At 40.7% G+C, this 23,838-nt stretch overlaps 1 protein-coding gene across 1 annotated transcript in view; it reads right to left on the bottom strand.

Moving 5' to 3' along the window:
• Nucleotides 1-2,587: 2,587 nt before the first annotated feature.
• The window catches only part of EXPH5 (exophilin 5), a 37,781-nt gene continuing 16,530 nt past the window's right edge, over nt 2,588-23,838 (bottom strand). Inside the window, exons 2-6 of the mRNA XM_077173923.1 lie at nt 22,683-22,840; nt 18,345-18,489; nt 13,720-13,768; nt 12,006-12,132; nt 2,588-10,408 (exon numbers count right to left, since the gene is read on the bottom strand). Of these exons, the coding sequence (XP_077030038.1) occupies nt 5,103-10,408; nt 12,006-12,132; nt 13,720-13,768; nt 18,345-18,489; nt 22,683-22,840 (5,785 nt within the window). The 3' untranslated portion in view covers nt 2,588-5,102. The remainder of the gene's footprint in view (nt 10,409-12,005; nt 12,133-13,719; nt 13,769-18,344; nt 18,490-22,682; nt 22,841-23,838) is intronic.

Here is a 23,838-nt window from a genome sequence, read left to right as displayed (position 1 = left end):
TGGGTGGTCAGAGTGCCTTTGGCTGCCTTGCAGGTCAGACCTCTGTTGGGCAGACAGAAAATTTTGTAGATAAGAAACAATAAACAATCTGAAGATCGAAAAGCTGAAGAGTCCAGACTCGTCCTTTGAAACGCGGGCCACCCAAGAACCACCCTACCCGTGTCGGGGCAGAGACAGACAGCCAGACCCGACAGATCTCCACTGTCATACCATGTCTGATACTCCCAACAGGTGAGAGAAAACTTGTGTAGTGTTGCAGGGTGCAGGGCAGGGCTGAGGTCAGGTGGGGACATCAATCTGCAGATCAGGATCAGTCCCTGTGAGGGGAATTGGGGTCAGACACCACTTTGGGATAGCTGCCTGTCCTGGGGTTGTCAGCCTGCAGATAGGGCCAGGCTCAGCAGGGAGAGCAGAGGAGAGATGGAGACCAATGACGTATGCCATCAGTGCCACAGGGACTGATGGCCCCAGGCTGGCCTGAAATGGTGTCCATGGGCAGGGAGAGCAGGAGGAGTCCTGAGGAGATGGGGGGATCAGGGCCTAATGGTGCTCTTGGGTCCCTGTCCCTGGGAAGGAGCCACCCCTGTTCTGGTATGGGCTGGGAGCAGCTGCTGGGAGCGGCTCTGAAGGAATGGCCCTGGGGATCCTGGTGGGCATGGAGGGACAGGGGCCATCAATGGCAGTAATAGTGGCCAACAGCAGCCTGGGCTGAAGGAACAAGGGCAGAGCCAGAGGTTGAGGGGAGTCATTATCCACCTCCACTCCGTACTTGTTAGACCACATCTAGATCCTGCATCCAGCCTTGCGCTCCCCAGTACAAGACATCAATAAACTGGATCAAATCCAGGGGAAGCCACTGAGATGGCAGAGCTGGAGCACTGGCCCTGTGAGGAGAAACTGGGGCAGCTGGACTTGTTAAGCCTGTTAAGAGATACCTTCGATGAGGGGTTGGACCTCACAGGAGCCCCCAGGAAGATCACGATATGGTGTAGGGCAGAAGGATGAAAGACAACTGGCATGAGTTGAAATAAGTGATGGTCCATCTCCATGTTATAGGCTGAGGCACAGGTTGCCCAGAGAAACTGTCCAGTCTCTATTTTCTGAGATTTTCAAGCCTGAAATGGATGAAGCCTTAAAAAGCCAGCCCTGACCTTGAAGCCAATCTGCCTTGAGCAGGAGGCTGGACCATAGACCTCCTGAGGTCACACCCACCCTGACATATCCTTTGATGAAACCATGACATTTCTGTCCCTGTTGCAGTGCAATGTATTACCTTTTCTATTACCTTTTCTCAGTATCCTGGTTCTTTACCCAGGTGTACCAATAACCCCTCCCTTCCCCCTGCTAAGTGCTGTCCGTCAATCTTAACATTCCAGCAAGGGCATGGTCTGATTGGCAGAGTTCCAAAGATGCCTCTCAGCCCTGGGGACATTGGGCTATCCAGGTGTCATTTGTCCCCTGAGACTTCCCCTCCCTTACCTGGTTGGTGGGACCCCTAACCCTTCCCTTCCCCTCTCCCCGGGGTTAAAAGACACAGCAACCATGTGGGTTTTTGTTCTGTTGGAGCTGTTGCTGTGTTCAGAGGCCTGTGTGCCAGGAATAAAGCTCTGGATCAAACCCTCCAGCAGGACCCATCTCCTTTTTCCTTCACTTCGCCTAAAGCCTTTCCACCAGAGGTAAACCCAAGTTCCTGCGTGCCTGGACTTGTCCCAAGTGCCAGCTGCAACATCCAGCCAGCCAAAGGTGTCTCTGAGGTGAGACCACCAGAGCTGCTGCCCTTGGTCAAGCGGCAAGGGTCAGACGAGCCCAGGCATGTCCCATCTGGCAATATTGGGATCTAACTCCAATATGTCCCTTCTTTCAAATGTCATCAAGATGGCAGAATGCTCAAAGATCATCTAGGTACATACATGACCTACTGGGTAGACAGAGGTCTAGACAGAAAAACCACCTTAGTTCATAAACTGTGTTTCCTTCTGAAGCCAGGCTGAAGGACTGCTCAGGTACCACAAGTACTGGCTGTAGTAATTAAGGCTGAAAGACTGTGATTAGTCTCACACATTTACACGCACGTGGCAGCCAGGTTTCACTCAGGCCTAATTGCAGCTGAAGGCATCTTCACGTGGAGCTCATCACCTTGTAAAACTACTCATCAAACACTACCCTTGGCCCCTATGTGGAGTACAGGCACCTCAAGGCAAGTTGCAGGCATATGCCTCTCAAAGGGTTTAATATCCCTACAGTGAAGGTTCTGCCATGGATGGAAAACTATTTTGTGTGCTGGAGACTCATCAGCTGGCAGGCCAAGAGAAGGCAGCACATCCTGCCTGGGCCCAGCAGCTGATGTGACTGCTGGCTACAGCTGTGAGGTAGACCAAGGCTGCCTGCCCTTCTCAATCCATGGCTTTGTTGGCCATCAGCACCCTGATGATGTTGGCAACCATATTAAGATGCTGGATTTTTTTTTAAATAATCTACTGCATTCACAGCATGTGAAAAAGAAATACAGTACCAATACATTTTTTCATGTAAATGAAGAATTTATTTCAAAGAAATAGTTTTAAATGTGAAAATCCTGTAAATTATCAATATTTATAGAATATATTTTTGCCAAAGAAAATCTTGGAAGAGTGGAAGTGTAAAAATTTGGCTCTGCTACACTGAATGGAGCTGATTGCTATTCAAAAGGTATTTCTCCCTATGTTTTCATGCAGTTGACTGTTAGAATAGTGTTGTTCGGTGTAAATTTTAGTTTACAGATCCTCAACAGGCTGCAGTCTTCCACAACTAATTTACAATCAAAAGCAGTTTTTACTTGCTTACATTAAATCAAGCCACCTGATTTCCTGTCATACACAGCATAGTAAATGAAAAAAAATTATGTCTGCAAGGTGAGCACTTAATCCAACTACTGTTGAATGGTTAGAAAATATTTACAAATAAAATTGTTCTAAACCACATCTAGTCAAGAAAAACTGTATGACCATTTACTTCCTTTGTACACATTTCTTTTACTATTCTTTACATTATGTAGGCTAGTGACCCAAATTTTTGGATTAATTTATTTTGCAGAAATGTACAACAACAGAAATTCCACACAGATACTCAGCTGGTTATATTGTCTTACTCTACAGAATCCTGTACACACAGAGAATAGAGACATTTACAGAAAAACATAATCTCTCCTTAGAATACCACTTTTTACAAGACTGCAATTATACAGTAGTCATCTCCTTCCAGCATTGCCTATGTCAGCATATTCTTTTATCCTGGTGAAAAGGCATGTGGTAGAGATCAGTTCTATCTATAAATATACAGTTTATGTTAGTCCTTCTATGTACAACAAAAGACAAATTACCCCAGCAAAAAGTAATGATACTTATCTTATATCAGTACAGATTTGAACTACAGACCCACTTCTTTAACGAAGCTTACAGTATGAAAAAATAAGGATACCTCTTACCTACTGTAATATTTTCATCTTTTAGTTTCTTGTGGAGTAGTCAGCGATACAAGCATTGCTTGTTTTGTGTAAAATATATTATTTTAAAATACCAGTATACTGTCCTTCAAGTTAGAAAAATATAATTATGTTCTACAGAAATTTTATTGGATTAAAAAGCATATAAAAATAAGGACCATAATTTCAGACCATATATGAAATTAGAAATAAAGTAGAAGAAAATGTATAATTATTTTAAAATATATCTTCTGGCTCAGTGAGCCACTTCTGATTTTTCATAAAAAGAGAACAAAGCTTAGTTAGAAATTTTATGGCCAGGGACAAGTTTTGGCTACTGAGTAATAATACTACATTGTTGTTGTGGGTGAAGAAGGACCAATGGAACATGTTTACAGCCATTCAGAGGATAAAGAGTACTGTGGTCACAGCAGGAACAGCTGAAAAATACCAAAAGGGTATTGTAGTTTGACAAAGAGCAAAGAGCCTTTCTTACTGGTTTTATTTACCTTGCCTGTAGGAAGCCACTAGTCTGATAGGTGCAGTGGTGCCCCAGCCAAGTGCCCTCTCAGGCTGCCCCAGGTGCTGCTGCCCTGAAGGAGCCCAGTGGCTGCAGGTGCCTCATCCTGAGACCAGCCAAGCAGAGGCAGCTACAGAACTCTAGGACCTCACAAACTGTTTTGGTTATTTTCTCACTGCTAGGACAACTAAAGATTCAACCTATGAGGTTAATACAGGAAACCAACAAGCTAAATCTTTTTATATTTTGAATTGTTTAAAGTGTATGTCTTTTAATCCAAATTAACCTGTTTCTAAGACCAGAAATCTGGCCAGTCATATCAACTGTAACCAAAGCTGTGCTGGTTATGAATCTTCCATGTCTGGAAAGCAGATTTCCATGCTCAGCTTTCTTTCTTTTGGTAAGTTTCCCAGTGCTGTGCCCTGTGTTGAGCTTTTTCTCCTACACTAGAAGTATTTCTGCAACTCACATTGCTCACGGCTCTTGCAATGCTGGAAAGTCCTGGTGTGGAATCTGCCTCAACAGCATAGCAGAACAAATGCCACCAGGGACATTGTTGCTATGCTTCCCAGGAATGCAGAAAAAGAACATTCATGCAGAATATGCTGTAAAGATTTAAGAGGTTTCATTTTGTGAGGATATTGGTTCAGTGGGAAGGATTAACCTTATCATGCTTGATAATGAGGAAGATTGGAGAAACAACAAATCATCAGTAAAATAACTTCTTGGTTTTCTGTTAAGTTCTGTAAGAAAAAGCAGCTCAAGCTAAAATTTATCCATTCCAGCACTGTGTAGCTGGCAGGAACCTAACTACTGCTTTCTGACTCAGAGGAAAGCCATCCCCAGACTTACAGTGCCCAAAGCTCAACAGCTGTTTACCTTCTCTTATTTGGGGAAGGGATTTTTTAACATTGTTTTTCCCTGCTAAGGGAGACAGGAAAGGTGAATCCATACATTTAATACAAAAGTCAAATGCTCAGCTAATATACCATACTAACTCCCTTGAAACTAAGGAAGCTGTACCAATTTATAGCAGCACAAGAACGGGCTCTGTGTATTTGACATGTTTTTGCCAGCCCAGAAACTACCATGCTATTGTGCCCTCTTAGTACCACAGTCCCTTCATAGCTCTGATTCTTTGTCTATCTCATCTAGGTAATATTCATCATCAGTGGTGGTATCACTGTCTGAGTCTGAGTAAGCGGCTGGGTCTTCCCCGTAGGTATCAGTCAGCTCTCGGGGGGACGAGGCAGCTGATGACATTTTGCTCCCAGCAGAACTTGAGCTCAGAAGCTCAGCCCTGTTTATAGAAGAGCTCTCTGTATCTCTGAAAGCACCAGGGTTATTCAGAAGACATGGTCTCCATAATCGCCCTTCTGTGAGTGACCTTTTGATATTTTCCAGGAAAGCCAGTTGTTGCTCTTTGCCAAATATACCAAATTCCACAGACGGATACATTAAATTTCTGGTGCTGTAACATTTCTCATCGTCTGATGCCCAGTTTTCATTCTCATCACAAGACAACAGCTCTGAGTAAGATTTAAATCTCTTGCCATGTATGCCATCTTTGGGTAGAATATTGCTTCCTGAGGCAGAGATCTCAAGGCAATCTCGAGCACAAATGCCCTCGGAGAGGTGACGCTCACGCTGACTTTTTGCACGGCTCTTGCACAACTGATAGCTATTGAGGTTAGCGTTTTCTAAGCCAGCAGGCTGAGAGGTATTTTGATGCTGACCAAGCACTGTCTGGGAAGTCAGGTTTTGCTCTGGACATGTGTCTGCCTGCAAGCAGCTATTTACATAGGTGTTGGAGTTTTTGTCAGTTAAAAGTGGCGAGGGAGGAGCACAGGTATGACTGCTAGCTCTTCCTTTCTCTTCATCCAGTGGGTATGAGGTAGTAGCACTGGGAGAGATGGGCTGGCTTTTGCTTTCTAACCCGAGATCAAGCACTTGGGAATTCTTATTTCTTGTGGTTACTGATTTATCTGGAAATAGGGTTGTGAGTCTTGGCCTATTTTCCACTTTCGCTGCAGTTTTTTGAGGACTGATGGCTTCCTTCTGGGTATATGAACTTGTAAATGGCCCCCTTTTGCTGTTAACAAGCAAAGAGGGATCATTCTGATTTTCAGTCTTCTTATTATCAGCTGTTCTTGGTCTTGGAGTATTCTTGTCAGAGTTCAGACTGTGATTCTGATTTTCATTGTCCAACTCCAGGAATGGCTGGTGGGAATCCACTGAAATCAATGAGTCAAGGGACATGTTGACCTCTAAAGAAGTAGCACTTCCATCATTCTGTGAAAAAATGTTACTTATGTGTGGTTTGGGGGGTAGATTTTTACTTGAAAATTTACGACTTGTTTTGTAAACAGCTGCTAATTTATTTTTAATTGAAGGTCTATTTTTCCTTTTCTCTATATCTTTGACTTTGTCTCTTGTGCAGTCAGAGAGAAGCTTGTTCTCCTCTTCTGCACTCTGTGTTATGTTCTGATTTTGTGTAACCCTGGGGACTTTATCTTTAATGTTCAGGTTGCCCTCAATATGCCTCTCTGATTCCTGAAAACCACTGTAAACTTTACCCATATGAGAAGTCTGTGAGTTTTGCTCTTTTTTAATTTTTGAATTCTTTACTTCATCTGTGCTAGCCACTTTGTCTAGCTGAAGAAATGGATCAGCACTGGAAGCTGTGCTTACCTCAGATGCTTTTCTTGGAGACTCTGGAAGCACTTTGCTACAAAAGTTTGAACCATTCTCTTTTTTTCTTGAACTTTCAGCCCTTAATTGCAGTCCACTAAATTTATTATTACACAGAGGGGTGGTTCGGTGTAGGACATCTACTCTCTGTTTAACTTGGGCACTATCCCTGTACATACCTACCACAGGAGTAAGTGGCACATCAGCATGCTCTGTGTTACCACTCCTTCCAAGGGAACTCTTCTCCCTGGAGCGGATGAATAAACTGTTCAGATTTTTCTTGTTCATTTTTGGGGGCTGCGAACAAGTTTCAGAGCTTCCCTTCTTTACAATATTTTTATTTGTTGAATTAGAATATAAAGGCTTCTCTAAATGTCTGGCTGGCTTGGGAGGGGTTGATAAAGTGGACATTAGTGGTGTGGCTCTTTGTAAAATTTCCTTCTTTTCTTTTACATGTATTTCTGCCTTCTGGCTGCTTGAAGCATCAGAAATGGCCTTACCTGACTTAGTCACTATTGCAGTGGATTGTGGGCCACCAAAAGAAATTTCTTTTGTCACCACATCAGAAAGTACATTTTCTGCTAATGGAAGACATGCTGAATTATCTTTCTTGTTAGGTACCACACTCACTGACTTCTCAGACCTAGGGGATAAATGAGAATTCTCTTCTTCACTATCAACAGCAGTTCTTAAATTCTGAGGTGTGACCAGAACTGAAGATACTTGGTCGGAAGAATATGAAGGCACCTCTTTTTCTGAAGTAGTAGGGAAAAAAACATTTGCTAAACTCACATGACCTTCATTTTTCTTGTTTTGTATTCTTGGTGACTGAGCAGTTTCTTTGGGACAAGGTAAATCTGCATCCTCTGAATTATCTCTAAAGAGACTACAGAATGTTTTTGAATGCCTCCGTGGTAGTGTGTAATAAATTGAAACTAGTTCATGATACTTGACATGATCTTCATCAACACAAACTGTAAATGTGCTTGTGGTTTTATATTTCTGCAAAAAATTTCCCCCTTCCTTATAATCTGAAAACACAGAGGATTCTCTTCTACTTAGATGTTTACATCTGTCTGTCAGATCAACTGATGTACTACTACTTACTGAATCATTACTATTTTTGGTTAAAGGAGTGTGGTAATCTTTTTTAGTTGTGGCAGCATTTAGTGATGCTGATGTTAGAAAGGAGCATTTTGGATCTAAACAAGATACATCTCCTTGATTAGAATAACAGGTGTCAGCTCTATGCAGAGTTTCAGACCTTAAACAATCATATGTTGCTCTGCTTTCTCTAGGTAAAGAGATGGGCGTCTCTGACATAATACTACCAGCAATGCTAGCTGATTTTCTAGGCAAAGTGTAATAAATAACAAGGGGGTCAGAAGATTTGGAGCTGTTTCTGCCAGGGGAGCCGGTAATGCTACAGCTACTGCTATGTCTTGGCGAGCTGTCTTGCTTGTGAAACCTTCTGATACAAGGTGAAGTACTCCTCATTTTTTCAGTTCCTTTTTCAAGGCAAAAATAACTTAAACTATTTTCAGAGGTATTGGGTTCTCCATCAAAGCCACGCATATAAATATTTCCAGAATTTCCATTTCGTGGGGAACTAGTAGTGAATTGTCCATTATAGTCCTTAGTAACTAAAGTGCTTGCATTTTGCAGTGTTTTCTGTGAAATCTCTTTGCTAACACTTGTCCTACTCACTTCAGCTGTCGTCCCCCCTTCTGCTTGAGATTCAGTAACAGTGCTATTTACCGAAGAGCTAGTTAGTGTTCCTAAGCATTTAGCATTGTCTTTATGAGAAAGTGCTCGGGGAGAGTTTTGTGAGAAACTAGATGAGAGCTCAGGAGGACAGGACAACATGCCTTGACAGTTTGCTAATTTTTCAGTGGATAGAGCAGAAGTAACATTCAGTAATGAGGAGTGTCTCTTTGGAGTAGCTTTGTTAAGGGCTTCTGCACTCCAGCTATCCTGTTTGCTGCTCTCTCTTTGTGCTGCATAATGCAGATGATGTTCCCATTCTTTCTGACATGGAAGAAAAGGTTCCTTCCTGCTCCCATCAGCTGGCAAAATACAGGGAGGCTGACTGAACGCACTATTGGGTGGGCAATCATTTTCCTTCATTTCTACATTTCTTTTATCACCATTTGATGTATAAATTTTTGCAGTATCTCCTCTGGCAGTGGCTTGGGCTTGTCTCTTTGATGTCATTGTGCTATAGAGAGATACATCTCTTTGCCACATGGCAGAAGCAGGGCTGTTAGGGGAAAAACTCCTTGCGTTGATGTAGCTTGTATCTGCTTGTTGAGGAACTGACTGTAACAGCGTGTCTTCATCTGCCTGTTTCATACCTTCAGCCTTTTCCAGGTGTGTAAAGTCTGCCTTTGTACTCCTTTGGGTAACAACAACTGAATTCCTGTTCAGTCTTGTAGGTTCTGGTTGGTTCTTTGAATTGGGAAAGACTGACTCATCCGTTCTGATACCAGATGAAGAAACAGAAGAGGTACAACTTAGCCAAGGCTGACAGCCCTCAGTGAATTCTGAAAAATTTCTGTTTGCACTTCTTGTCATCCTTTTGATACTTGTATTTTCTGGAGAGTACATGTGAAAATCATTCTGCAGGCGCTGTGAACCAAATTTGGCATTCTTTTTATGTGCCCACTGCTGGTCATTTAAATTAGCCATAAATGCTTCAAAGCTGGCATCAGGGGAAATAAACACATCATCGCTGTAACACTGAGGAATATCAGCCCAAGAAGGATAGCTGTCTTTTCTTCCATAAGAATTTTTTTGGTTTGCATACAGCTTCCCATGAGAAGAGACGTCTCTATAGAAGGATCTAGAGAGATTATTTTCTGATTTGTATACAGGATAGTTTTCCCAGTTATCAAAGGGCAATGGAGAAGTAGCTTTGTCAGGGCAACTAACTCTGCTAAAGCAATTACTGCTTGAAATGGATCTGTAGTGGTGTTTTGGGTGGTAACTTGGGTATTTCTTAGTTTCTTGTAAAGACCTGGGATATCTACCATGGTCTGTAGCATGAAATTCCATCAGTGATTGAGTTCTAAACATTGTTTCTGGAGCTTGTTCTGAAGAGTCTGGTGTGTTGTTCCATACAATGGAAGACAGAGGAATTCTCTTTGGGTTCTGTCGACCAAACCTAGGTACAAAACCATTCTTGCTCTCCCTTGCCAATGGATGCTGCAAACTAGATGCTGAGAGCTGATCAGAAGATACTGATGATGGACATCTCCGAAGGGAGCACACAGAGTAACTTCTGCCAGCTGTATCCCTGTTCATACAAGCCTTGTGCCTAAACCCGCTGTTGTGCGTTACGGAAGGGGGATATAAGCTGCCCTCGGAAGACCGCCCGAAGGACACTGCGGACAGCCTCCTGCGGTGCAGACGGGGATTCCCATCCACTGCATCACCATAACTGCAATCCTCTTGAAAGGCTGTTTGGTGCCAGTTTATATATGCACTCTGTAACTTCCTTGGTCTGATGAAAATCTTGTGCTCATCTTTGGCCCTTAGTGTTCTCATTCCATCTGGGAAAAATGTGCTAGGGATGTCACTCCAGTCATTTCTCTGTTGCCCCCTGCTAACAGTCTGCCTCTTTGAAGTAGGGAATGCGCTACTACTTTGGACATTGGATGCACTGCTTGTAGAAATGATCCTGTCCAAAGGGTCTTGGGCTTGTTCCTGGGCCAGTTGGTCATCCAGATCACTTAAAACTGCACAGGGAAAAAAAAAAAAAAGATACTTGGTTTTGTTTTCTTTAATAATCTTCTGACTGCTTATGTTAAAATGTTTCACGTCCTACATTAATAATCAGAACTGGCTTTAAAAGGAGTCAGCTTCTCAGCATTCAAAACCCTTCCCAAACCACACATTCTTCCTCCATAGGACTTTTCAGCAGTGACCCATTATGACTACAAGAAAAAAAATGTTCTCCTCCATGACTGCTCTTTATGTAAATGTTAGTCTTTATGCTATTTAAAAGAAGAACAAAACAATTTGAAGTCTGAGTTCTCACTCACTGTATGTATGTGTGTGTGTGTGTGTGTGTGTGTGTGTGTGTGTGTGTGTAAACCTTCTAAATATAGTCTGTAAGCAAAAAAATCCCTGAAAAGAATTCACTAGGCAAACACGGACCTTTCTGCGTGTTCACAAAGCACAGTTATGACATAACTATAAGAAAACAGAATCCTGCAAACCATCAAACAAGCATATTCAGCAGTCTGGCATGTCCACTGTTTATTTCATTCATAAAATAAGTTCTCTTCTGAATTGTATGAGCACTGAAAATGGCATTTTCTGGATAAGAAAGGGTAATTAAATAGTTAGGAAGCTGTGATTCAATCTAGCAACAAATATGTATTTATATAAACATATATAGGCAACCTCATGAAATGGAATTAAACACTATGTAGCTCAATTAACCAAGATATTCAGTCAGAAGACTGATAGCAATGTATTAAAACTAATTTTATTGTCAAAAGCAATTATTCCTTTGCTAATTGTATTCTGCTATTTTCAAAATATTACGCATAATATACAATGGATATGATTGTTTTTTTACAGAATTTCCTAATCCACTTAAATACATAAGACTGAGTGATCAGTCACTACAGACCTGTGTTAACACTACAAAAGCATTAAGAAAGCATTGATAAATATGTATAGTAGGAATAAAATGTGATCCAAAGGTACTAAAATTCTCCGTTTTTCCTAAGTTTCTCTTCAGCACACAAAATAGAAGACTCCTGAGAAATCCAGCTTAGAACAAGAAAAAAGATGAGTTGTTTCTGAGTCTTCCATTGGGAGGACATGAGCCAAGCTGAAAAAGAATCTGCAACTCTTGACTGGGGGTATAAAAAGGCTCCCAGAAAACTAACTGAATGCCATAATGCCTCTTGATTCTGTGGTTTGTGGCTTTACAGTTTATAAAACCAGGCCAAATAATTCATCATGATCCAAATTATTCATGCAGGAAATGGATAGAATTCTCACGTAATCATGTCTGCAGCTAAAGGGTGCAGTGCGGGCTCCCAGCAGAAACAGCAGAGAGAACTGTGCACAGTTACATGGGGTTCTTCTGAACTGTATCAGTCTGAGATGAAATGCACTCTTAGAGTGATTGATCACTGACATCTCCTGAAATCAGTGTTGGAGTAGACATTCTGCTGTCAGACAAAGACAACAAAAAGTAGCCTTTCTGCTATAAATGAGCCGTTTTTTACAGCTGTGCTTTTGCAGAAAATTCTCCCAAACCACAGTAACTTCTGGTAACAATACTATCAAACAATACCGAAATAAGGACACACTTACCACTGAAAATCTCTTTCTCTAGCTGTTCATTCCATTCCAGTGTACTTTTCTCCACTGTTTCATTTTGGTTTGTATCAAAAGATTGACCACTTGTTTCAGTTGACATTGGGGAATTACACATTTCAGCCTGTTAAAAATTGTAAAGTAAACTGGTTTCAGTTCATGTGGGTTCAAATCACATTTCACATATCACATCACAACCCATGTCACAAATTCCAGAGGTGAGTAAGCTCTGTCACTCCATTAAATAATGTATTATTAAAATACACAACTGAGGGTTGTAAAATTGCATGCAGTTTATAGAGTTCTACACATATAATAAGGAGAATTACTCATCTTGTCCTCATCCTGTAGCATTTTTTGGATAAGGGCATAGTTTACTTAATTTATCCTAATGCATCCTTATTGCATTGTACCTCTCAATTTAGTTTTCCACAATCACATCTTCCTTGATCAGTGTATTTTAAAATTCACCCACTGACCTCCCAACAGATATTTAATAATTTAACACTACAGTCCATTTTCTTATAGAAAGACAGCACTTAGTGATAAAAGTGGGGAAAATGTCATCCTATTCCCCATCTGGTTTTTGATTACATGTTAAACTGAGAGGTTCTATCCCACCCAGTTTAGTTTCACTAAACTCACAGTCTCAGATGGTGGAAGTGCAGACAATTGTTTAATTGCTGAATTATTTTAGCTGAAACTCTTCCTCCTTTTTTCAAAAAAAACCCACACTACTACTTTTTTTTTGTTTGCCATATTCATAATATTTTACTCATCTAGCTATAATATAGCTTTATATAATATGTTTCCATAACAGACAAGATTCCCTGATAAGATCTTTGCTCAGTCATATATTAATATAGATTTCTCTTTTTTTTTGAAATATGAGAGAAGGGAGGTGGCCAGTTTACATCCTCTGTGCCTTTGATTATACACTGTATATCTTCTTAGTACCCTCTGTGGTTATGTCACCCAATTGAAGATGAGGAAAAACATGTTAGTAATACAGGGTAATGAAATAATTAAGATAGAAAACATAATCCTTGGAAGAAAATCTGATATTTCAACAGCATGCACTTAAATTACATCAGAAATAAATCTGGTTTATCCTTAAAATGAGCTTGTGCTTATAAAATGGAACATCCATCCGTCCATCCATCCATCCATCCATCCATCCATCCATCCATCCATCCATCCATCCATCCATCCATTCATAAAAAAAAAATGTTCCTACTTCAAAATTTACATTTACGTGGTAACTCTGTGCATGGAAATGTTGCACAAGAGGTTCTAGATTACTGCCTGCCCAGGCCAGCTACTCTTTTTCATCCTTGTACAAATGAAATGAAACAAAGTAAATATACTAGATTATGATTTAGTGTGAGTTTTGATCTATTTACAGGTTGGTTACAGTTGCCAAGATATGTGAAGGTCCTGACCTAGGAAAATATCCATGCAATTATTATGAGAGAACTGAAATCTGGCAGAGCTAGATGTAGGCCTAGCTAGGAAAGCTTTGGATTTTAACAGACAAGCTCAGTCTACTACATGCAACAAGTTCACAACAAAGACATTTTACTCAACATTTAAAACAAGAACTGCAAGAATACTATTTAAACACGTTAAAGCAACAGCCTAGAGCAAGGGGACTAGTTTTTGAAACATCTGTATTTAAACATTGCAGACAAGAAATTGATAAACTACTTACCGTTGCCATTTCTTCCACTTTTGAGGGTGGGCTAGCAGAACTGTCATATCTGTAGGCAGAGGGATTTAAATGTTGGTTTTGAAAAGGAACTTGCTGCAATTTCATCAAGTAGGAAATATGCAGCAGCTTCTCATTTTAACAACTATTGAGAAGCATCTGAAAAAAAACTTGCTCTATGAAGAATTCATCCTTACCTCCCCCCTGCCAATATCCTGCAAAAATAAAGTGCTCAGAAAATGTCCCATTCAGTTTGGCCTTGTCAGCTTGCAAACTTCATAACTGCACAGCCAAGAATGAACTCAACATACTGACATCTCAGTGTCTGCAACAGAATTGCTTCAATCCAGCATTATGGTAAGATGGTATTTGTTCTTTTTCCAAACAGCTATAATTTAATAAGTACTAGTCATAGCCTAAGTTATATACTTGTTAAGTTCTGACTGGTTTGCATCTGAAGTTCTATTGTTTTTCTCTTCCATTTCACCCTACTCAGATGCAGAGCTGTGCTCTGTCCCTGCAAAAGAGGAGAGTCAGACAGCAGATTGGCTTTGGTGTTTTGGGTGAATAGCAGCAATTTTTATTTACCAATTTTTAAGAGATGGTAGAAGGCTCATCTGCTTTCCTAAGCTATTTAAGGCTGCAAGAGCTTGGCAGAGAGCTGGCTCGAGCATCCGTGAGTAATGCAGTGGTTAGAACAAGCCGAGAAGCCCTGAACATAAAAAGTACTCTGTCTGATGGGGTGACTTGCAGACAAATACAAAATAAATGAGAGAAAGAAGAAGAGGACTAGACATCACTGAGTCTATTCAAGTCTGCAGATCCTTGTTTTACAACTAAGCAAACCCAGTCCCTTCAAAAGCCCCGAAGGAAATGTTGTTCAGCCTGTGCTGATTGCCAATTCTTCCTTGTCTCAGAAACTGTTTTTTTCCCAGGAAGTTAATTCTTGGGAGAAAATGAAGTAGGGAAAGATGGTTCTGCTCAGTCCTGTTTGTCTCAAAGTCTTTTTGAATCACCTTGTTCTTAGGCTCTTAAAGCCTCCCTGTGCTCAGGTAGACTACTTTATTGTGCTTCAACAGCAAGTATAAACCGGCTTGTTGGCAAGTTCTTTGTGGCCCAGCCTTTCCTCCTGAAGTGCTTTGTCATTTGTTTGCAATGTGCTTGCAGGCAGGGAAGAACAGTTGAAAGGTGCAATTTGTTTTTGCTTCTGTAATTGTGAACTGTAAAACCAGGATTCCTCTCTGACATGGGGTCCAACTGAAACCAAACAAGCCTGTTGACTTCAGCGGGCTTAGGATTTGGCTAGACAGTCTGAATCTAAATTCTCTAATTTTTCCTTGCAGCTCTGAATAAAAACAGCCATTAAACCGGGGCTTACCTCCCCCTTTGAATGAAGTTTACAGAACCAGTACCCAGAAATCTATGTAGCTTTTCCTTTAAACTTAAATAAAGTTGTGTTTTAATGCTTGTAAAACAAACTAAGAACGAAACTTAGGTTTCAGAGCTTTTACAATGATTTCCTGCAAATTAAGTTCAGTAAAATCCTGTGGCTTAGCAAGTTACCTTAGTTTTACTTATATGCATAACAAAAATGCAAAAGCTTTGTTAGAAGCTTTCTTCTTCAGCTTTACTGTGCAAAGCCACTCTTTGGCAAAGCCCAAGAGCACAAAGCTCTTCCCACTTGATGTTGTATTAATTGCTCCTTGCAATGAACGTACATGAAGTAGACATGTTAGAAATGTCAGTTAGAAATGCCTTCTGATAGTCTAGGCAAAATTTAAATTTTCATTTGCACCTCTGGCACTATTCTAAATTCATCTGTGTCTTTATTGTCACTATTCTCTCAGAAATAACTGGTCATTGCATCCTGCTTTGTTTTTCTCCCTGCTAACTTACACTGACGAGGTTCTTTTAATATTTTTCCTATGCCAATCTCTCAATTTCCCAAACTGCCTTATTAGTTTCTATGAACTGTCTTAAATTTTCCAGCATTTCAAAATTAAACTTTTTCTTACTTTCAGAGAAATATTGCCTAATTTTAGGAAACAGTAATTCAGTTTCTTTTTTGGTTAACAACACTGAGCAATGTTTACATTATTTTGCACACAATGCATATGCACATATAATTGTAAATATTGTCTATTATTCATAAACAGGAAAGAAGCTAAATTGATGTTCAAGTTCAGAAATATTTGCCATCTGGAAAATACTCCTCTGTATAGAAAATGAGAAAATATATTTTCTACTTTTCCACTTCCATATATATGTATCTTTTTAATGACAATCAAATGTAAGATTAAAAGTAAAAGATGACTATCACAACTGGTAACAATAATAAAAATCCATGAATTAAAATCTGCCCGTGAATTAGTGTTTCCACAGAGGCAAGGCACCTGTCTTCCCCAGGCTACCACCAAGCTCTCTAATGTCAGTATAATCCATTTTCTTCAAGACTATTCTTATCAGTACTAAGAAGTAACTAAAAACCAAACACATAAATCACATATGCTGAAAACACAATTAAACAGCATTTTTATCCCGGATGAATCACACTTATACATATAGAAAAGAGTAAAGAATGAATTCAAGGACTGACACCTTTGAACCAAAAGTGATCAAACTGCCTTCAGACTACAGTTACAAACCTTTTATTAGCATCTTCTGTATGTCCATGTGAGTGCACTCCTTCCTGCAGCATCCATAACTTATTCTCAGAGCAGAACACCACCACAGCTGCCAAAACTCCCTCTCCAGAACTGAAAGGACCCTCTAACCAGCCATTAATGTTCAGCCATTGAAAAGCTTCTGCCAGTTAGGCTTACTTACAGGATTTACAGTGCTGCGTCCTACAGCGTTTCACTAGCTCTCCCAAATAACTCTACCTGGAGAGAGGCAGATTATTTCAGTGCTTTGCCTATGCATAAAGCAAACCACATGCCACGGCAACACCTAGAAGAGGGTGGGGGAAGTTTTCAACAGAGAGGCGTGACTAGAAAATGTAGCAATCAGCTCAGTTACACGTCAGGATTGACTTGTTTATTTTTCAAGTTAAGCTCGGTCAGAAATCAAAGGCATCTGAGCCTGAGATACGATAGATTTTCCATGGAAAAGCCAGATAAACACACACAAGAAAAGCTGATCTAATGAGTAGGCACAGTTTGGTTTTTTTGCCTTCTTAAATTAAGAAATCATTTTGGTGCTTAGATTCTACAGCAAAGCCTCGACCTTCGTGTGTGCATTGGCTACCTCACTGTGCACCAGGATAAAGCACCCTTGAAATCTGATTCTCAGTTACACAAGTGTCCCTTTAGTCTTCAGGGAAGACTGTGGCCCAGTGTTTCTGTGTTCCAGGATAAGGGGCATTACCAGGTCACAAGAAAGAGGAAGGAGAAGATGACAGGTATGGAGCAGTGTTAACACTGCATATTCCTTTTCTATGTTGTGTTGTTATGTAAGAGAATTGTTACCAGTGAAAATCCACAAAGCTAACCTCAAAGCCTCAACTTAAACCTCTCCTTAAATCTCCTGCTTTCATACAAACACTCCACAATAGCAAGCTGCTCTGTTACAAAACCTACGTATCAGACTAATCATAATTTCTTTAGAGGCTTGCATTCCCTGTCATTGTTTATTACAGCTGTTTTATTACATCATGCCAGCAGGGAGCCCCAGGCACAGACCAGAATACCAACGTGAGACGCGCTGAGCAAAAATCAGCTTTTTGTACCAAAGATCTCGCATCTTTGCACTTGGATTTCACAGCACTGCACGATGCAGCTCTACCTGTGATTGCTAGTCCCAAGCATTACCCTAAGATGCACACAAGAATAGTAAGACTTCATGCACGTGTTGCTGACATACAGCCACACGGGACAAAAGTTAAGAGAGATCAGGCAGCCTAACCAGCCTGACTGTAGCTTCCCCCACCCCGTTTCCTCTGAACAACAGCTTCAACCTTGGGAATGGCAAAGGAGAAGGATGCTCTTCAAACAGCAGCTCCTGAGCTGTGTATGAGACCAACTTTGGTTCAGATTCAAAAACCAAAGTAAACCAAAGCAAACCCAAGTACTGAACCCAAAGCACTGACAAAGCCCAGAAGACAAAAGGGCCAAGAGCTGTCCGGTTTGCCTGGCTGGAGCTCAAGCTGCAGGGCTGCCTCTAAGCTGCCTCTGGGCTAGAAATGGTGGGAACTGATGCAGCAGAGCTGCCTGGGGCCGGTACTCTCTGCCATGACTTGGGAAAGCTATGCTTTCCTATTGTATGACAGCCAAAGGGCACCAGATCCCCACGCACCTCACACCGTGTCCTCTTGAGAGGGAATGAAACGATGCAGCTGCTCCAAAGTCTACAGTCTTTCATATACTTTAAGTCCTGTGCAAAAAAAGGTTTAGCCAAGAGACTCTACCTACTACTTGTGACTTAGTCCTCTTTCTTCTGACATAATATAGATAATCTCTTCATTACAGGACCAAGTAAAATCACAATGTTCCCAATGAGGTAAAAAGCGAGAGACTGAAAAAAATAATTCAACAAAATTTTCTAAAACTTTAGAACTTTGTTCTATACCACAGAACAATTCATATACTTTTTAAAAGCTGGAAATAATGTATGTTCTCATTATAGCTCACCGTGGTTGCTTCTGAGTCTGGGTTTTCCTTGATCTTCTAAAGGAGGAAAGCCAAGCAAAAGGTGATCTGAACCCCAAAAAGGAAGCTGAAGTGTTCTTTTGTGCTTGAGGATTCATGCGGGATGACATTTTTATTTCTTTATGATCTAAAAATGTGATAAAAAGTAGATTTGTTTTGAGTTCTTAATAAATGCAGTATTAAAATATACATAAATGTTTTATCTTAATAAAAAATTTCTTTTGCTTACCTTTTATGTCAGGTAAATCCAGTTTTGACATTTTTGGACAGACTATGTGACATACTGGTTTATAATGACTAACTAGAAGACAGAAAGATAAACAGGTCTAAAGTTTCAAAATGTATTATTTGTTTTGGGTGATGCATGTGAGCTACATGAGGCTGATTTTCACAAAGTAATCAGAACTCAATTACTTGAAAATCATACCTGTTTTAAAAATACAGGCAAATCAAACATTTGAAAATTGAGGCCCTCACAATCATTACTCACTTTCTTTTTACGTTTGTAAGAAATATAATTGTGACAACCCAGAACATACAATGACCTAACTGACTGTAATGTAACTCCATAACACTAACTCAGACTAATGTATCCTCTGTATCATAGATTTCCTTACATTGGGATTCCTGTGGCCATTAGAGTACCTTTTTTTTCTGCTACAAACTGCATATCACCTCTGTATTTTCAATGCAAGATATTGTGAATGATTTCTTTGGGAACGTTATGACCTGTTTTCTTCAAACAGAACATTAACTCAGTCTGCCTGTAAAAGCAGCTGGCATTTGGTGGGAAGATGAGTATCACTTATAGAAAAGGCAAAGAAATGGCAGGATCTGCACCACACCACAGAGAACTGGAGGATATAAGGAAACAAGATGCCACTCAGGAATAAGGCATTACTTTTTTTTTTCTCCATTTAAAGCAACACATGCCTGACACAATACAACAGCCTGAAAATGGCTTATCCAATGACTGTAGGAGAAAGCAAACCCAGAAATTAGGACAAAGTATCATTCATAACAACAGCAAGGGGCAGCATTTTGGACATTGTCCAAAATGAAGTAAATAATTCATGTCATGTGATTTAAATCTTGTGTGTAATACATGGCTTCACCTTCAGTGACAATCTCTGTGTACTTCAAAATGCCTCATTCTTTACCCCTTTCAGAGCCTATTCTCTTGGTGGCATTGACTTGACAATGCAGGTAACATCAAGAGAGTCCGAATAGCACTGCCATAGCCAAGATGGTCTAGGGATGTAGACACAGCAAGGCTTGCAGGAAGAAGTAGGATCTTTTATTTAGTCAGCTTATACCGTTGGAAATATCAGACAAGCCTCTGAGGCACACAAGCCCTTCTTCAGATCTGAAATAGAAACAGGTGCTTTCAAAGTTAAATGCCAGAGAACAATTACACAGAGTTTAGTCAATGAGACCATCTCTGAAGGAGAAAAATAGTAGGTAGCTGAGGACTGGAGGGGATGTTGGGGATAAAAGGTCAGGAAAGACTGAGATCTATTCTGTGCAGGTCTGTAGTATGATGAAAATGTTTAAGGTTTCACTTATCTTTTGAAATCCATGACTCGATTTCCAGTTGCTATGAAGCACAAATAGGAGGAGCTCAATGAAAAACATGCAGAAGTGTGAATGGAATAAAAGCATATATTGTGCATGAGAACTATCTGGATAGAAGATGAAAGACAGTGCAGAGTACTTTTTTATAGAGAGTATGCTTTTTATAGAGACACCATGTTTCTTGTGCATGTTCATTTTGGATGGGCATCAGAACCTGTGAAATGAGATCTCAAGAAATTGCTTCCTGGTCAGGCCAACTTTTCAGGCTTTGACTCTCACCCTTATAATAAGCACTAGCATGCCTTTAGCCCAGTGTTACCAGAAAAAGTTTTCACTAGTATAGTCAAACCTTTTTCATCCAAACTCATCTACTTATTCCAAATGTCATTTAGGTGCTTTTAGTTTTTTAAGAAAACTAGGCAAAATGAAAATTTTTTGTGCTGGTTTTGGCTGGTATAGTTAATTTTTTTCCATAGCTGCTTGCATGGGCTATGCCCTGGATTTGTGCTGTAAGCAGTGTCAGTAACACAGGGATGCTTTAGTCACTGCTGAGCAGCACTTTCACAGAGTTAAGACCTCTCCTGCCTCTCACCCCACCCTACAAGCCAGTAGCTCAGTGTGCACAAGGAGCTGGGAGGGGACACAGCTGGGACAGCTGACCCCAGCTGGTCCAAGGGACATTCCCGACCATACAGCACCGTGCTCAGCGTGGAAAGCTGGGGGGGAGAGAAGGAAGGGAGGATGTTCAGAGTGATAGTGTTTGTGTTCCCAAGCAACCATTGTGTGTGCTGGAGCCCAGGTTTCCTGGCGAAAGCTGAACACCTGCCTGCCCACAAGGAGTGGTGACTTAATTCTTTGGTTTGCTTCCTCATGTGCAAGGTTTATCCTTTATCTATGAAACTGTGTTTATCTCAACTCATGAGTTCTCTCACTTTTAGCCTCTTGCTCATCCTGATGGCGGTCAAGTGAATGAGCCACTGGGTGGTGCTTAGTTGATGGCTGGGGTTAAACCACAAGAGTTCTTTGGGATACCCAATGTAAAGCTCAAAGTGTTTGAGATAACGACAGATTTCAGTGGAATGTGCTAGACTGAATTTATCACTTTTCATGCTGTTTAGCTATTAATTGACAGGCTCCAGTGCTTGCCATGGGGCTTGCTTGCCAGGCTGTAAGTTAGAGCCTAGTGCTCCTTGGTGCAATGGTTACATGCCATGGTTATGGTGCATCTCTGAAGGGATTGTGACCAAGAGTAAGTCCGTAGAAGGTACACACCTCGAAGAATCTGTGGCTGTGCATGTGGTCATGCTGGAGAACCTCAAAGTGAGTGGCCATGGATAAGCCCATGACTCCCCCACAGAGACTGCAGCCACAGGTAAAGCCATGTTGGAGTAGGTACATTTCTGAAGGCATTGTGGCCCATGGAGGAGGTTGTGCTGGAAAAGGTGCACCTCAGATGGACTGGGGCTGTGGATAACTCCATGCTGCAGCAAGTATATCCCTGGAGAGACTGTGACTCTACTTGGAGCAGGTATACCCCTGAGACACTGCAGTATATGAGTAAGGCTAAGCTGGAGAGCAGAGGCAAGGTGAAGGCAGTGGGGTGGTTAATGGGGATACACTGAAGAGTGTGGGACCTGAGTGTGATGTAAATGGCATGGAATAAGGAGTAAAGAATGTGCTGGGTTTGGCTGTGATGATTAATTATTTCTATAGTAGCTAAAATGGGGCTGTGTTCTGGATTTGTGCTGAGAACAGTCATTGGTAATTCAGGGATGTTTTCCTTACTGCTGAGCAGGGTTTACACAGAGCCAAGGCTTTTCTGCTTCTCAGCCCATCCCATCAGCGAGTGGATTGGGGGTGTACAAGGAGGCAGGAGGGGACAGCTGGGGCCAGCATACCTGATGCATATCCCATACCATACAGCATCATACTCAGCATATAAAATCTAGGGAAAGAAGAGGGAAGGGGGGACATTCACAGTGATGGCATTTGTCTCCTCAAGTCACTGTTACATGTGATGGAGCCCTGGAGATGCTGAACACCTGCCTGACCATGGGGAGTGGTGAATGAATGCTTGCTTTGCTTTGCTTGTGTGCATGGCTTTTGCTTTATCTATAAACTGTCATTACATCAATTCACTGTTAGCCCTCCAATTCTCATCCCCTCCCATGGTGGGGGAGCGAGTGGCTGTGTAGTGCTTTGCTGCCAGCTGGGGTTAAACCACAACCTTTTTGTACAATGCAGACATCACTGCTTTGATTGGGAAACTATCACTGTATTTACTATAATTATAGCAATTTCATTTTGATTAATAAAGACATTTTTTTTACAGTGAGAACAATTAATCACTGGAACAGCCTCCTCAGGGCCATGGTAGAGTCCCCATCACTAGAGGTTTAGAGATGTGACTGCAAACGGTGCCAAATAATGTCATTCAGGTTCCCCTTCCTATGAAAAACTGACCTGGAGATCTTCTGATGTCCTTCCAACCTGGGCCATACTATGATTCTAACTATAGCATAAAAATATCAGGGATTTTCTGTTGTGAATCCCAGCTCTGCTTTTAACAGAACCTGCTCAAAGAAACATACCCATTTTGAAAATACATCTTTAGTAAAACTATGATTTGAGAAGAAGCTCAGTGCAATTTCAGAAACTCCTTAACTATTACACTTTGATATGCCATAAGACATTGGTTTGGTGATCACTATTATATAGATGAGGAGATGGACAAATGTAACTCACTGGTGTTTTTGCTCTTCCTTAGCTGATGCTCTAATGGTGGTTTTAACATTCTATTGACATCAATGTAATTCTGATATTTTCTTCTTTTTATTTCTTCAAACCATTCTCCAGTCACTCCCTGCAGCCCTTTTTCAGACTTCTTTCTCTTCAGAAGTTTGCTAAAAAGGAAAAAAAAAAAAGCCATTTTAGATATAACAGGGTTATCATTAGGAACTCTCCCTGTTTTTCTTTAAAGTATTTACAGTATATCTCTACATATAATGACTTTTACAAAGGCAGTGAGACATGATACATTCATAGCAATCACATAAAAGTTTTAGTGACAGCAGCATTCTCCTGTTTAACAGATGAGATTTAAATGAGATTATGGGACCAGGTTGAGTGAATGACTCATATGCTTGCATTATTCTCTTCCTTGAGGAAGTGCATCTTTTTTCCTTGCAAGAATAAGGCAATCCATACTCATCCTAAAACAAATTGAAAGTAAGATTAAGTTGGTCCGATAATCAAATTAGAATAAATAACACTCTGAATAAAGCAAACTTTGAGATATTTATTCACTCATTTAAATAGAAGCAATAACAAGATTATTTTTATTTTCTAGGGGTAGATCACTGATGCCCTGACAATGAGGTGCCCACTACACATCTTCCATGCAAAGGAGAACAGTAAATTGAGAATTCATATTCATGAAACATGCTCAACAAGTTTATCACATTTTCCTCTTTCCTTGATGCATAGTGATTCTGCTTGTGTTCAATATGGAAGGAGGCAGCTAATAATGAATATGAATGTTCTGCCACACTGAAGTGCAGCCTGAGCAAGCTACACGCATGTGGCTGCAACTGAAGAAGATATTTAGTATCAAGTTTAGATTTCAGACCAAGAGGTCATAGGAATGAATTGTTTAGTTGGACAGAAAAGAACAAGGTGCAATTGCAAAGGAGTGGGAATAGTGCAAGGGACATGGAAAATTACTTGTTTTCAAATTACATTACACTAGTGTCGAAAGTATGGATGCAAATACAGTAAATCCACACCCCCAGCTGATTCTGATGGCAACAAAACAAGACGTCGTGCACAGCCTGGAGATGTAATACCAATGTTTGAGCGAGGCTTTCATGTAAATCTGCCTCCTTAATCAGTCGTAAAAATC

The sequence above is a fragment of the Agelaius phoeniceus genome, chromosome 2 (genome assembly GCF_051311805.1).
Source record: "Agelaius phoeniceus isolate bAgePho1 chromosome 2, bAgePho1.hap1, whole genome shotgun sequence".
Lineage (NCBI taxonomy): Eukaryota > Metazoa > Chordata > Aves > Passeriformes > Icteridae > Agelaius > Agelaius phoeniceus.
Note: the sequence above shows the minus strand (reverse complement) of the source record. Positions and strands in the feature narration are given on the sequence as shown.